The 15685-nt window shown below is 33.9% G+C and overlaps 1 protein-coding gene across 13 annotated transcripts in view; it reads right to left on the bottom strand.

Annotated features, from left to right (window-relative positions):
• The window catches only part of DCAF6 (DDB1 and CUL4 associated factor 6), a 133833-nt gene that overhangs the window by 87915 nt on the left and 30233 nt on the right, over positions 1 to 15685 (bottom strand). For all 13 annotated transcript variants that reach the window (XM_027613841.2, XM_027613848.2, XM_027613836.2 and 10 more), the window contains exons 3-4: positions 12967 to 13059; positions 3803 to 3988 (exon numbers count right to left, since the gene is read on the bottom strand). In XM_027613841.2, the coding sequence (XP_027469642.2) occupies positions 3803 to 3988; positions 12967 to 13059 (279 nt within the window). The remainder of the gene's footprint in view (positions 1 to 3802; positions 3989 to 12966; positions 13060 to 15685) is intronic.

A 15685-nucleotide genomic window follows, 5' to 3' on the forward strand; every position in this document is an offset into this window, starting at 1 on the left:
ATCCAAATCAAAACCTCAATGAGATACCATCTCACACCAGTCAGAATGGCCAAAATTAACAAGTCAGGAAACGACAGATGTTGGCGAGGATGCGGAGAAAGGGGAACCCTCCTACACTTTTGGTGGGAATGCAAGCTGGTACAGCCACTCTGGAAAACAGTATGGAGTTACCTCAAAAAGTTGAAAACAGAGCTACCCTACGACCCAGCAATTGCACTACCGGGTATTTACCCCAAAGATACAAATGTAGGGACCCGAAGGGGTACACAAACCCCAATGTTTATAGCAGCAATGTCCACAATAGCCAAACTATGGAAAGAGCCCAGATGTCCATCAACAGATGAATGGATAAAGAAGATGTCATATATATATATATATATATATATATATATATATATACACACACACACACACACATACACACACACACACACACAATGGAATATTATGCAATCATCAAAAAAAATGAACTCTTGCCATTTGCAACGACGTGGATGGAACTAGAGGGTATTATGCTAAGCGAAATAAGTCAATCAGAGAAAGACAAGTATCATATGATCTAACTGATATGAGGAATTCTTAATCTCAGGAAACAAACTGAGGGTTGCTGGAGTCACCGGTGGGGGGGTGGGAGGGATGAGGTGGCTGGGTGATGGACACTGGGGAGGGTAGGTGCTACGGTGAGTGCTGTGAATTGTGTAAGACTGATGAATCACAGACCTGTACCTCTGAAACAAATAATACATTATGTGTTTAAAAAAAAAAAAAAAGAAGACAGTAGGAAGGGAAAAATGAAGGTGGGGGAATCAGAGGGGGAGACGAACCATGAGAGACTATGGACTCTGAGAAACAAACTGAGGGTTTTAGAGGGGAAGGGGGTAGGAGGATGGGTTAGCCCGGTGATGGGTATTAAGGAGGGCACATATTGAATGGAGCACTGGGTGTTATATGCAAACAATGAATGAATCATGGAACACTACATCAAAAACTAACAATGTAATGTATGGTGACTAACATAACATAATAAAATAAAATTTTAAAAAATCCATATGGAGAAAAAAAGTTTACTCTGACTTCATACTATCACAAAAATCAAATACAGGTGAATTATAAGATCTAAATGCAAAGACAAAACAATAAACTTTTTAAAAGAGAAAACAGAAGAATATCTCCATAATCTTGAGATAAGAAAAAATATTTTGACCAGGATGCAGAAAACACTAATAATAAAGGAAAAGACCAATATATTAGACAAACATTTGTTCATCCAAAGACACCACTAGGAGAGTGAAAATATAACCACAGAGTAAGGAAAGACAGGTTCATATGCAGAAGACATTAAGAAATTCCTATAAATCAAAAATGAAATAAGATGACAAATCCAATGGAAAGATTAGGAAAGACATCTGAATAGGCACCTGACAGAAGAATATATCCAAATAACCAATAAACATATGAAGAGATGTACAACATCAGCAGCATCAACAGGGAAAGGCATTTGAAACCATAAGATGACACTATACAGGTTGCCAAAATTAAAGATTAGTAATACCATCTTCTTTGTTGGCAAAGATGAGCAACAATAGGAACTCTTATATACTATTGGCAGGAATAAAAGTTGTTACAATTATTTTGGAAAATTATTTGGTAATATCTCTAAAATAAACAAATATATGTCATATGACCAAGCAAGTTTACTTCTAGTATATACCCAAAGAAATGCATACATTTATGTACTTAGAGTCATGTAAAGGAATGTTCTCCAAATGGGAAATCAAATTTAAAATTTTCATCAACAGCAGAAGAAATCAATCAGTCATGGTACATTCACACAATGGAATGCTATACAGCAATGAAAATGAACAAATTATAGTTGCACCCAGCATGGATGAATTTCACAAATTACTAGAAGTCAGAATGAGGGGGCTTCTGGGATACTTAATGTTTTTATATTTCTTGACCTAGATAGTTGTTACATGAATAGATTTACTTTGTGATAATTTATTAAGCTATATACTTAGGATTTATGTACTTTTCCTACATGCTTTGTACCTCAATTAAAAAAAACAAAGTTTAATGATAGATGGAATAAAGTCAACATACATCTAATCAGAATTCCAGGAGAAAAAAATGGAGAAGGTAAAGAATAACCAAAGACCTACTGATTGCAAACTTCCCACATTTTTTCAAAATGCCAATTTCTCAGACCAAAAACATCAATAAATTCCAAATATGACAAATAAAAAGGAAATCCAAACCTAACTACAATTTGGTGATATTAATGAAGGAAAAAAACAGCAAAGAAAAATACAATTTTAAAGCAGCCAAGGAAGAGAGACAGACTAACTAAAAAGAAACCACAGACTAATGACTGAGTTCTCAACTTCAACAATAAAGTGAGAACACAGTGGAATATCATCTGAAATAAAATAACTATCAAACTAGATATCCAGCAAATATCCAGCAAAACTACCTTTGATGAATTGGTATAAAATTCTTCATTTTCTGGAAAGAGATAAAAAGGGAAGGAAGGAATGAAGAAAATAAAAGGATAAAAGGAAATGAAAATTGTTTCTATTAACAAACTCTCACTAAAGGAACTGGAAAGAATGTCCTTTAGGTACACAATGACCCTATATGGAGAATCTGTGGTGGAAGAGCCAAAGGTATTGGTAAATATGTAGGTAAATCTAAACAAATACTAACTAATGGGACAATGATAATATTTAATTTATGGGAGAAAAGATATAACTAAATTCAGAACAATATAAGCATATAAAATTGGACAAGGGATGAAGGGATTAGAATGTTCTAAGGTGTTTTATTCAGGAGAAGGGTAAAGGTATTTATTGATTTTAGGCTTTGTCAATCATTCTTCTAAAACATGAATGTCTATCTTCCATGCAAGTAGCAGAAACAAAACAGACAAAAAGCAAAATCTTCAAGCAATTTTAAAGGAAGGCAAAAAGACGAGGGGAGATGTATAGAGGATATTAAAAAAAAAAAACAACACACAAACAGAAAACAGTAAGATAAATGAATAGATCCAAATAAATCATTACTCACAATAAATATAAATTGACCAAAATCTCCAGTTCAAAGCCAAAATTGTAAAAATGGATGAGAAAATAAAATGCAGCTATGTACTTTTTAAGTACACACCAAAACATGAGGTTACCAGAGAAATGAAATTCAAATCATAGACAAAGATACACCAGGTTAACACAAATAATGGGGAACCGATGAATGATTTGATGCAAAGAAATGACATGAAAAGATTTTAAAAGAGCATTCTGAGGAGTAAGCAATTTTTCTGAACCAAGTTAAGTAGTATAATTGAGTCTTAAATTCATTTCATCTCATTTACTTCAACTCAGGGCTTGAGCTTATTAATGTCCTTTAGGAATCTGATTCTTTTGCCTAGTGCACTAGCGTTCCTTCTGCTTTCCATTTGATAAGCATGCCATCAATGACTTTCTATAAGATGGTGATAAAAGTGTTTAAGAGGTTAAAGCCTAGTATAGAGGCTTGTAGCACAGTAACAGAAGTGTGTTTAAAGGCTGACATCTGTTTGCAATTATAAATCCTATTACTATTATATTTTATTTCTTAATTTTATTCACAAGCCTATCAAGATAGTTTCTCACTTTACTGAAATCTAGTCTGTCGATAATTTCTCTGCCTACATATGCATGAGAATGTACATACACAAATCTACACATAGATACTTATATAAAAAATACACTTACATATATATATATATATATATATATATATATATAAAATCATAGTAATACTGTACCTCATAGGTAGTTCCATAATGGCACGTAAATTGGCATTGTCTGTTGGTTTCTGCATCTTGCTCAACATTAGTATAAAATATTACTCCATCCCCAGAGCAGGACACAATCTGCTTATCATTCGTGCATGGTAAGAACTTTGCACTAAATATATTTGCTCGGTGCCCTGAACGAATTGTTGTCAAAACCTAAAACACAGACAAAGTTGTTCTTGGTAATTTATTATTTCCTAGAAAGAAACATTCATATTTAATATAATTATAGCCAGGAATAAATTCTCATTAACATTCTTATTATCTAAAAAATTATCATTTGATCCAAACTAATATAATTTTTAAAAAATCAGAATCTCACATATTTTCTTCTTTTCTCTATGAGATGTGAAGAGTAAGTACCATCAATAGGAACAGTGCTGTGAAAATTAAATATACATATTTCTACCTATTTGGTGTATCTGACTCATTCATAAGATCTCAGGAAATAAGAAAGGACTATTGTATATAGGGGGAGAGAGAAACAGAGACAAAGAAGATGATTTTCATTATCTTAAAAATATTTTCCTATATTTCTCAGGCAATCAACTTTAAACAAGTTACTTTTAGGACTGGAGAGTAGGTATGGGGCATGGAGAAAGAAATGACTAGCCTGACCTACCTTTTTTTTTTTTAAGATTTGATTTATTGATTTGAGAGAGAGTGCAAGCAAGAGAGCACAAGCAGGGGTAGTGGCAGAAGGAGAGGGAGAAGCAGGCTCTCCATTGAGCAGGGAGCCCGATGTGGGGCTCAATCCCAGGACCCTGAGATCATGACCTGAGCCGAAGGCAGACGCTTAACCAGCTGAGCCACCCAGGCGCCCCTTTGACTGACTTTTGAAACTGTTTACTAGATGATTTTTAGTTATTCCCTTCCAGGATAAAAAAATAAAAATAAACTGAATTTAAATGAATCATTAAATGGTAAGACTACAGCAGAAGTCCCAACATCTCCTTCCTTAATTATGTTTCAAGACTGTGGGGCACCTGGGTGGCTCAGTCATTTAAGCGTCTGACTTCCACTCAGGTCATGATCTCAAGGTCCTGGGATCGAGCCCTGCGTTGGGCTCCCTGATCAGGGGAAGTCTGCTTCTCCCTCTCCCTCTGCCACTACTCTCTGCTTGTGTGCTCTTGCTCGTGCTCTCTCTAATAAACAAAATCTTTAAAAATAAAGACTAGAATTCCTGTGACAGAAATAAAGTTTAAAATAAATATGTAAATATTTGCAACATATAGTGAAGATAAAGAACAAATTTCCCTAATAGTGCTTAAAAATTGACAGAAAGAAACTTAACAAAACCTGGGTTTTTTAATTGAATGGGCAAAAGATCTGAAAACATAGTCCACAAAAAGATATACAAAGGACCTTTAAGAATGTGAGAAAATATCCAACTTTGTTGATAAGGGAAATGCAAATTGAAGCTAAAGTGAGAAACTACTTCTCACTTTTCAGATTGGCAAAAATTCAAGTTCGACAACACATTATGTAAGGGATCCCACGGGGAAACAGGCTCTTCACCATTTCTGGTGGGAGAACTACATGGTACAAGACTAATGGAGAGAAATTTAGTTGTATTCCACAGAATCACACACACATTTACCCATTGACCAGACAAGTCTATTTCTAGGAATTTACCCTTAAGATACACCTCCAACAATACAAGAAAAAAATGCACAAAATTATTTAATAAACTATTCATAACAGCAAAGCACATGAGACTTATTGAATAAATTATGGTACATCCCCACAATGTATGTACAATGAGAATTTAATGCAGTTGGAATCTGGTGTGCTTTAAAAAATGTGCTCAAAAAAAAAAATGTCAAAACATAGACAAAGTTGGCCTTAAATGTCCCGCTGAACAACTGGGAGAATTTAAGCATCTAAAAGTATTATCAGTAATAGATAATAATATATTGAATTTAAAAAATCTATAATCCCAAAGTGATTTTTTCACAAAGGTGGTAGGGACAAAGGAAATGCTCTTATTTACAAAATAATGTCAATTAATAAGTGTAAAAGGAATGACAATTAAAAATCACTATTTTGTAACTACATTTTAACTGGTTAAGGCAAGAAACAACACTAAAACCAATGTAAGAAAGATTGTTATGAAAGAGAATATTCACAGAGTCTCAACATACCACTTCACAAACAGCTTATTCATTGTAAAGGGTAAACATACCTACACAATGGAGAGATCAAACTTAACATTGCCAGTAAGGGGACAAACTAATATCATGTACCACAATGTCACCTATGGAGAATTCTTAGCTAAAATGTTTTTACTTTTAGGGCGCCTGGGTGGCTCAATTGGTTAAGCGACTGCCTTCGGCTCAGGTCATGATCCTGGAGTCCCGGGTTCAAGTCCCACTCAGGCTCCCTGCTCAGCAGGGATCTGCTTCTCCCTCTGACCCTCTTCCCTCTCGTGCTCTCTCTCATTCTCTCTCTCTCAAATAAATAAAATCTTTAAAAAAAAATGTTTTTAATTTTAATCTATTCATGAAGAAACAATCAGACAAATCCAAATTGAGAAACATTCTATATAACAATTGTTCTTCTATATTAATATAACAGTAAAACAACTAATATATTAATATCATGAAAGACCAAAAAGTTGAATGAACTATCCCTAAAAGAGACTAAGGAAATATGACAACTACATGAAATGATGGATGGAGCTTGGATTGAAAGAGGCATGGCAGTGACAAAGAACACTATAATCAAACGAGAAAATTTGAATATAGACCATATATGTGTACATGTGTATGTATTATGTGTGTATGTCATCAAATAGAAAATCACATATATAATAGCATATGGCTGACTCTCATCATTCCTGATAAGTCACTGCCAACACTGAACTAACAAGCACTGAATTACTGCTCCTAGGGAAATAAGTGGTTAGGTTCCTTAGAGCCTCTTGCCACAACATTTTCCTCAGTCAATACACAGCATTGTTTTATATGTTTCTGTTTAAAGACCTTATTTAATATATACTGTTGCTTCATTAACATTGAACTCATGGCCAAGAGCATTATAATGCATGCCTAAATGAAGCTTATCTAACATTTTTTCTCCATAAGAAACATCCCAGGCTTCTTGTGCTTAGGAACACGAGATAGTATTTCAGCATGATACCTGGGGACATTTTAAACGGTGAAATTATCAATAAAAAGCACAAAAATGCAACATGAAATATACCACGAAAAAGATACAGTGTGTTTACAGTATGAAAGCTGAAATAATTCTCAATTCTTTTGTCACTCTGCTCATGTGCATGGCCATGAATGACCAGGAAGGCACTGGAAGTATTGACTTGGGGGTTAAAAGTAAATTTCAATGAGTAGGCAAATTTGCAAATATGAAATCTACAAGTAATGAGGATCAACTCCATATTCAATATTATATATTTTTAAAAACAGAATAATGTTCTTGTTCTTAGTAGATATATGCCAAAGCATTCATGAATGAAGTACATGATGCCTCCAACTTGGGCTCAATTGCTTAAAAAAAAAAAATCTATTTGTGAATATTCATTGTTATTATTTTTTAAATTTTTCCAAAAGTTTTTAAATTTTAAAACAAAGTTAGGAAAATATATTTCAACTTTATTTTGGGTTTGGTTTTAAGTGAGTATTTATTATATAATACTAACTGCCAAATTCTTATCAGAGACTACCATACCAAATCATAACATAAATCTGGAATGAATATTAGCAGCTATCTACCTTGACCACTTTGAATATTTAAGTCACTTCATTCTATTTAAGAACTAGGTTACAGGGTTATGGCCAAAATAAGGATTTGCTGAGTACCATAAATTGCTCCACAGTAAGTCTTACACATAAAATGCACATATAATTAGTGTCAAATAAAAAAGAGGGGGTGTCTTTTGCACCTGCATCAACCAAAGCCAATGGAGAATAAAATCGTAAATATTTTAAAATCTTTCATTCCTCTCTTCAAGTGTAAGACACTAAGATCTGGAAGACTAAGGTATAAAAACAAACCACAGAGAATAATTAATGTAAAGCCTTTAAACAAGATAGATATCATGACCTTTAACTGTCAGGTATTTTAGCATGGTTTACCAAGTAGCTAACTATGTAAAAGTCACTGCTTACAGTGTATGTTTTAGTTTCTTCATCCAATAGGCCTTTGGCTTTGCTTTAGTCTCATTCAGCAGACATTATTCTTAACAGTTCATGATTTATCTCCATTTAACAGGTTTATGCATAGCTTCAGAAACAAAAGCACTTGGTACATTAATATGTGTACTGACATATGACGTATTAGTCACAAATTGAGATGGATTTCTTTATTAAAGTAATCAAGATCTTTTTTTTTAAAGATTTTATTTATTTATTTGACAGAGAGAGACACAACGAGAGAGGGAACACAAGCAGGGGGAGCGGGAGCAGGGAGCCCGATGCGGGGCTCGATCCCAGGGCCCTGGAATCATGACCTAAGCCAAAGGCAGACGCTTAACGACTGAGCCACCCAGGCGCCCCTAAAGTAATCAAGATTTAAAAAGTAAAAAGTTGAAGCTCTTTTCTTTTGGACTAATCTCTTGATTTCAGATGTCCTCTTCCAAATTTACTCCCCTTCCAGTGTTCTCCACCTTCATCCCAATGGCAGCAATATCCACCCACACAGTTGATCAAGTCAAAAACTAAAGAATCATCCTTCGTTTCTCTTTCCCTCATCCACTATAAAATAGTAATATAGATATACAGATATATAGATATAGATATATAATACAAAATCTATAAAATCCACCAGCAAATCTAGGTCCAAGATATATTCCAAACTACTTCTCCTCACCTCAATGCCATTATCTTTGTCTAAACCACCATCTCTCCTCACTGGGATGACTCAATGGCCTCCTATCTCCCACTTCTGATCTTATTCAAACTCTACTCTCCAAACAGCAGCCAGAGCTATCTTTTAAAAATGCAGATCATATCACCTGCATGTTTAATACACTCCAGTGACTATTTCAATGACACTAAAATGTAAACTCCTTAATATTGCCTATCAAACCTACTATCTGATCACTGCCTACCATGTTAACTTCATTTTGAACCACTCTTTAATTTATTAATAGATAATTGTTGGAAGAACAAGTACTCATGTGTACACAATTAGTAATTCCAACAAAGGCTGGAATTTATTTTTAATTGTCAATACTGAAACTATACAATCAATATAGATATGCATTCTACTGGAGGTAAATAGTGATAAGATTGATTTTTTAAAAATGATATGTACCTGCAAAAAGTTATTATTTTTGGTACCTGGATTTATTTTCTTATTTGTGCTTTCCTTGTATCAATACATTAAAATACTTACTCAGAAAACATCTAAGAATAATGGCCTAGAGAGGTAGAAATTGGCAGAGTAACTTAATTGAAGATGTAAATGACATATTGATAACTGGAATGAGTAATAAATGTGACTGTGAACTAGTTGTAACATCTATGACTTTACTGATCATCAGGTTAATCTAGCTGGCTAAGCAGGTATCTCTTTCATCATGTCACATACAATGCTTCCAAAACCTTAAGCTTGGGGCACCTGGGTGGCTCAGTTGGTTGGGCGTCTCCCTTCGGCTCAGGTCATGACCCCAGGGTCCTGGGATCGAGCCCCACATCAGGCTCCCTGCTCTGTGGGGAGTCTGCTTCTCCCTCTGCCCCACTCCCCCACTCATGCTCTCTCTCTCTCTCTCACAAAAATAAATTAAAATAAAAAAACCTTAAACTTGGTCCAGGAATATCCAGATAGAAAGTGTTGGTTCTTGAATCTCTTGGTAAAAATCACTCCTCTCTAAATCCAATCCATACCCCCACCTAAGGAATTGAATACAGAAATTCCTTACCTTTCCTTTACTAATATTTATTGGGCACCTACTATGTGACAGGTAATTTACTAAGTGTTGAGGAAACAAAAAAGAAAAAACTGTCACTGTCCCAAAGAAATTACTGTCTAATGGTGAGCAAACAAACATAATAATCTAATTATCCACAAAGTACAATGAGAACATAGAGGAAGGAGTGCCTGCATTTGCCTAGGGCAACAAGAGAGGTATACCACAGCTAAGAGTCAAGAATTGAAGGATGGATTTAAATTTGCCAAGTAGATGGGAGGTGCATGGCAAAGCAGGAGAACATCCCATGAAGAGAGAACAGTGCAAGCAAAAGTACAGAGTAAAGAACATGTTATGCTCTGAGGACTTATAGGTAGCTGGCTGAAGCCAAATCAAGAAAAATTTTACATATGTGGTACACACAGGATTTCTTTTATATTAGATATTATAAGGTTACCTTCCTTCGGTTTTATTTATACCTTGAGGAGGTGGCCCTTGGGGGGGGGGGCAGCATACTGTGGAGAATCTGCTATAGGAATCCATACTTGATTTGAGTCCTGAGCTTTGTTTCTGTCTACTTTGACATTCAAGGCCATCAAGACTAAAGTTTATATATGCTTGGATTGGCAAACATCTTCAGGGAGAAAATGGCTTTCATGCTCACTTCTCTGGACTCACTTTTTCCCTTCCATTTTGGACTGATAATCCCTTACTATCAAGGCAAGTTACTTGTTACTTTTAGGACAATTTTTTTAGGACAATTTTTAAAGTCTTTAATCAAGAATATTTTAGTTGTTTCAATGGGAGGATTGGTCCAAATAAACTAGACTGTAATTATTGGAAAAAGAAACTTCTCTCTTGTATATATTTGAGATATACTATATATAAAATTAGGATATGTTACCATTAATAAGGAACACCTCCAATCTCTTAACTCTATAAAAAAAAAGTGTTTCAAAATTATTTGCATTAAATTAATCTTTCCATGAATGCACAGGACCTAAAAATAAAGTCAAACTTTAAGAACAGGTAATATTTGACTCAGGATCAAACAATTTCTTTTCCTATATAATTAATCATCTGTGTCTTAAATTTTTAAAAATATTCCTAGATGATAGCAAATTTGGATCTATTAAAGACCAATATGTGAAAAAGATAAAGTCTTGTTATATTTAAACTCTTTAAAATTATTTGATTACTCATTTCTTAAACTGGAAAAGAGAAAGAGTAATCACTTTTCAAATATACATTCTATTGGGAACCATGCATCAAAATGAATGTTTTTTTCCAAAAATAAGCAAATAAAGAAGAAACAAGATCTTCTAAAAATTATTCCACTGGGTATAGTCACAAAATAATTGAAAGCAGGGACTTGGAGAGATGTGTGTACACCTATGTTCATAGCAGCATTATTCACAATATCAAAATGGTAGAAGTAGTAACTCAAATGTCCATTGAAAGATGAATGGAAACAAAATGTGGTATTTACATACAACAGAATATTATTCAGCCATAAAAAAAAAAAAAGAAAATCTGACACATACTGCAACATATTTGAATGTTAAGGGCATCGTGATAAATGAAATAGTAACAAAAAGACAAATATTGTATAAAGGCTTAGATATCTAGAGTAGTCAAATTCATAGAGACAAAAAGTAGAATGGTGGTTGCCAAGGGATAGGAGGAGAGAAGAAAAAGGAGTTACAGAGGTTCAGTTTTCCAAGATGAAAACAGTTCTATAGCTGGATGTGGTGATAGTAGCAACAATATGAATATACTTAATGTCACTGAAGAGAAATATTAAAAATTATTAAGATAGTAAATTTTGTTATGTGTATTTTACTACAGTTTTTTTTTTTTTTTAAAGCGTGATGCTCTGTATCTTTTCAAAAAAAAAGATTATTCCTTTGGTGTCTAGTCAACTGTTATGAATACCGTAAGCATTAAAATTCTGATAGTGATGGTCAAAAAGCATTCTACATATACATCATTCCAGGAAATTTCCTCTACGGTAAGGAAAAACGTTATGCTAGTACAATATAATGATTTATAAGAAATATTTCTTTGGTCATCCAGATGACCAAAATATATTTCTCAGATATATATATATATGATCTTTGTCAATAGTTTTTGAAAATGCTTCAGAGATATAAAGGTGAAATTGGTGTCTTGTTATTAATAAAGCTGACTTTTGGATCCCACCAAAGGGTGGGGACTGGTTGCCAAAAGGAGCAATCATGAGATTTGAGAGGGGAGAGGGGCTGGGGGTTGAATCAGTCAGTGACCAATGACTTAGTCAATCAGGACTATATAATGAAGCCTCCATAAAAACCCAAGAGTACAGTTTTTTGGCCTTTTTCGGAGCTTCCACACTTGGGGAATCAGAATGCTTCCATGTGCCACCAAGCCAGGCCCTAAACTCCAGGCTGGAATTAGGTACAGGCACCTTAAAAGACCTAGTAACTGTAGACCTAACACAAGTAGGATTTGAAAACATCAAGTTTCCCTCTGTTAAGTCAGGACAATTAAGTAAAGCTATCTCTGAAATAAAATTATGACCTGTCTTTTAATCATGGATACCTTCAATATGAACCTCATTCAGGATGAAGGACCACAAACATTTATTTAAATATCTTAACTGTTTAAATGTGGAAAAATAAGAAATATGTGAATAATTTATTCTGTAAGATTGCTACTATTAAATAACAGTTTGGTCTGCCAATCTACCAAGTGCTCACTGATATAAAAATAAGTGTATAGTTTCTCCATATACAGAGAAGAGCCAATAAAAATCAGAACATAATCCTAATTACATAATCCTAAAACTCAAACGGTTATGCCAGCTTATGGTATTAGATATCATGAAGCATTTCACTAGAGCCTAGATACTATTTTTGCAAACTGATAAAATTATATTTCTTAAACCACTTGGCTGAAGGGTAGATTTTGTGAGCATGAAAGAAAAAAATCACATTTTCTTTTTTCCCCCAAAGAATGGTTTACGAGATAATGTTACTTTTGGGAATTTTACCCACATAGATAAAATGAAGCATATTTAAATTTGTTGGAGTCAAAAGCTGGGTGAAATCTATGTTTTCCTAAGAAGATTAAGGGATAGGCATGTAATAACTCCCAAATTACATAACTACCTTGAGCAAAATAAGGATATTCTATTTCAAATACCCATTCCATAATTATTTACAATTTCTTAATTTCTAGCTTAATTTTTCTCATTGAATTACAGATTTTTTTAAAGCCACTTTACCTTTCTGCTGTAAGGATTACTAATTACTAACTTGGTATCATCTGAGCCAGATAAAATATATTCTCCAGTCTCATTCCAACAGATTGTATTAACCTGAAAAGAAAGCAAAAAATAAATTTAAGTAAACTGGACATATAAACAAGTATTCCATCTTTCAGTTAACTGATGATTCAAAATATATATCACTAATAAAATTGTGTCTATGGCAAGGAGTGTTTACCAGTTAACCTATCGAAAATACATACTGCCATTTAGCAAACACAATAAATATTCTGTAAACTCACAATGAAATGTCTGAGTCATTAAGTTTTATTGTTTAAATTCACTTTAATTAATTCATTTTATACCCAGAGACATAAAACAAGGCCATCTAAAAAAAAAAAAATTAAAAGAACTTACTACAGAGCTATAGTAATCAAGGCTGTATGATACTGTCATGATCATAGACATATAAATCAATGGAATGGAATTGAGAGTCCAGAAATAAACACTTACATTTATGTTCAAGTAATTTTTGACAAGGGATCCAAGGCCTTTCAAAGGAGAAAGAGTATTTTTTCAACAAATGGTGCTGGGACAACGGGATATACCCAAGAAAGGAATACCATGTACAAAAATGAACTGAAAATGATCAAAAATCTAAATGTAAGTGCCCAAACCATAAAACTCTTAGAAGGAAACATAGGTATCAATCTTTACAAAAATTAAAACTAAATGAATTACCACTTCACACCCATTAGGATGGCTATAATAATTTAAAAAAAAATCAAAACAAAATAGTAAGAGTTAGCTAGGGTATCAAAAAATTGGAACCCTAACACACTGCTGATAGGAATGTAAAATTGTATCACTATTTAGACAGTTTGGCAGTTCCTCAAAAACTGAAACAGAGTTACCCTATGACCCAGCAATTCCACAATAAGGGATATATCCAAGAGAACTAAAAACATGTACCAAACAAAAACTTGTACACAAAAACCCATAGCTGCATTATTCCTAAGAGCTAAAAGTGAAAGCAATCCCAACATTTATCAACTAATGTATGGATAACAAAATGTGACTATCCATTTGCTCATAACAAAATATCCATAAAATGAAGTATTACTTGGCCATAAAATGAAATAATACATGCTGTAACATGTAAATACTTTGAAGACATTCTGCTGAGTGAATGAAGCCAGTCTGAAAGGCCATATATTATGATTCCATGTATTTTAAAAGTCTAGACTAGGGCGCGTGGGTGGCTCAATTGGTTAAGCAACTGCCTTCGGCTCAGGTCATGATCCTGGAGTCCCGGGATCGAGTCCCGTGTTGGGCTCCCTGCTCAGCGGGGAGTCTGCTTCTCCCTCTGACCCTCTCCCCTCTCATGCTCTCTCCCACTTTCTCTCTCTCTCAAATAAATAAATAAAATCTTTAAAAAAAATAAAAAATAAAAAAAATAAAAGTCTAGACTAGGCATATCTGTAGCGACAGAACGCAGATTAGTGACTGCCAACAGCTTGGTAGAGGCGGAATGGGAGTGAATGATGATAACTGGTATGGACTTTTTTTTTTCAAATGGTGAAAATATACTGGAACTAGACAGTGGTGATCACTGTACAGCTTTAAGAATATACTAAAAAAAACACTGAACTGCATACTTAAAATGGGTAAGTTTTATGGTATATGAAATGTATCTAAATTAAAAAGAAAAACAGACTTTCACTTTCAGTCAAGACAGAGTAGCATGAACCAGATTTACTATCACATCTGAAACAACCAAAAAACAGCAGAATACACACTTTTTTTTTTTAAAGATTTTATTTATTTATTTAGAGAGTGCAAGCATGCATGCACACACAAGTGGGGTAGGGGCGGGGAAAGGGAGAAGAGAAAATCTCAAGCAGACTTCATGCCTGATGTGCAGCTCAATCTTACAACCCCAAGATCATGACCTGAGCCAAAATCAAGAGTCGGACGGTTAATCAACTGAGCCACCCAGGTGCCCTAAATACACATTCTTTTTAAGTACACAAAAATTATTTACCAATATAGAAAATATTTATGGGCCATAAAACAAATCTCAATATTTTTAAAAGATTTCAACTAATACAAAGTATGTTCTCTGACCAAAATGGAATTAAGTGAAAATCATTAACACAAAGAAATATTTGGAAACTACAAAATAACAGATACCCAAAAAAGAAATTACCCAATAAATTAGAAAGTATTTTGAACTGAATGAAAATGAAAGCACAACATAACCCAATTTATGGGTTGCAGCTAACTCTGAACTTAGAAGGAAACTTCTAGCACTAAAATACCTATATTAGAAAAGATAAAGGTCTCATATCAATGACCTCAGCTTCCAATCAAAAAAATTATAAGAACAAATGAAACCCAAAATCAGCAGAAGATTGGAAATAATGAATATCAGATTAGAAATTGATGAAACAACAGAAAACAGAAAAATAGTGGGGAAAAAAGTACACACAAAAAACACTAGAAGTTGGTTCTTTGACAAGACAAATAGAATTAATGAACATGTAGCCTGACTAAGAAAAAAAAGGGGGACAGGGGAATATATACTACCAATATGAGGAATGAGAAAGATGATATCAATCACTAACTACACATTCTACAATACCTAAACATTAAGGAAATACTATGGTCAACTTTACGCCAATAATTCAACAATGTGGATGAAACTGACAAAATCCCTGAAACACACATGCTAAAC

This window comes from Zalophus californianus, chromosome 10, assembly GCF_009762305.2.
Source record: "Zalophus californianus isolate mZalCal1 chromosome 10, mZalCal1.pri.v2, whole genome shotgun sequence".
Lineage (NCBI taxonomy): Eukaryota > Metazoa > Chordata > Mammalia > Carnivora > Otariidae > Zalophus > Zalophus californianus.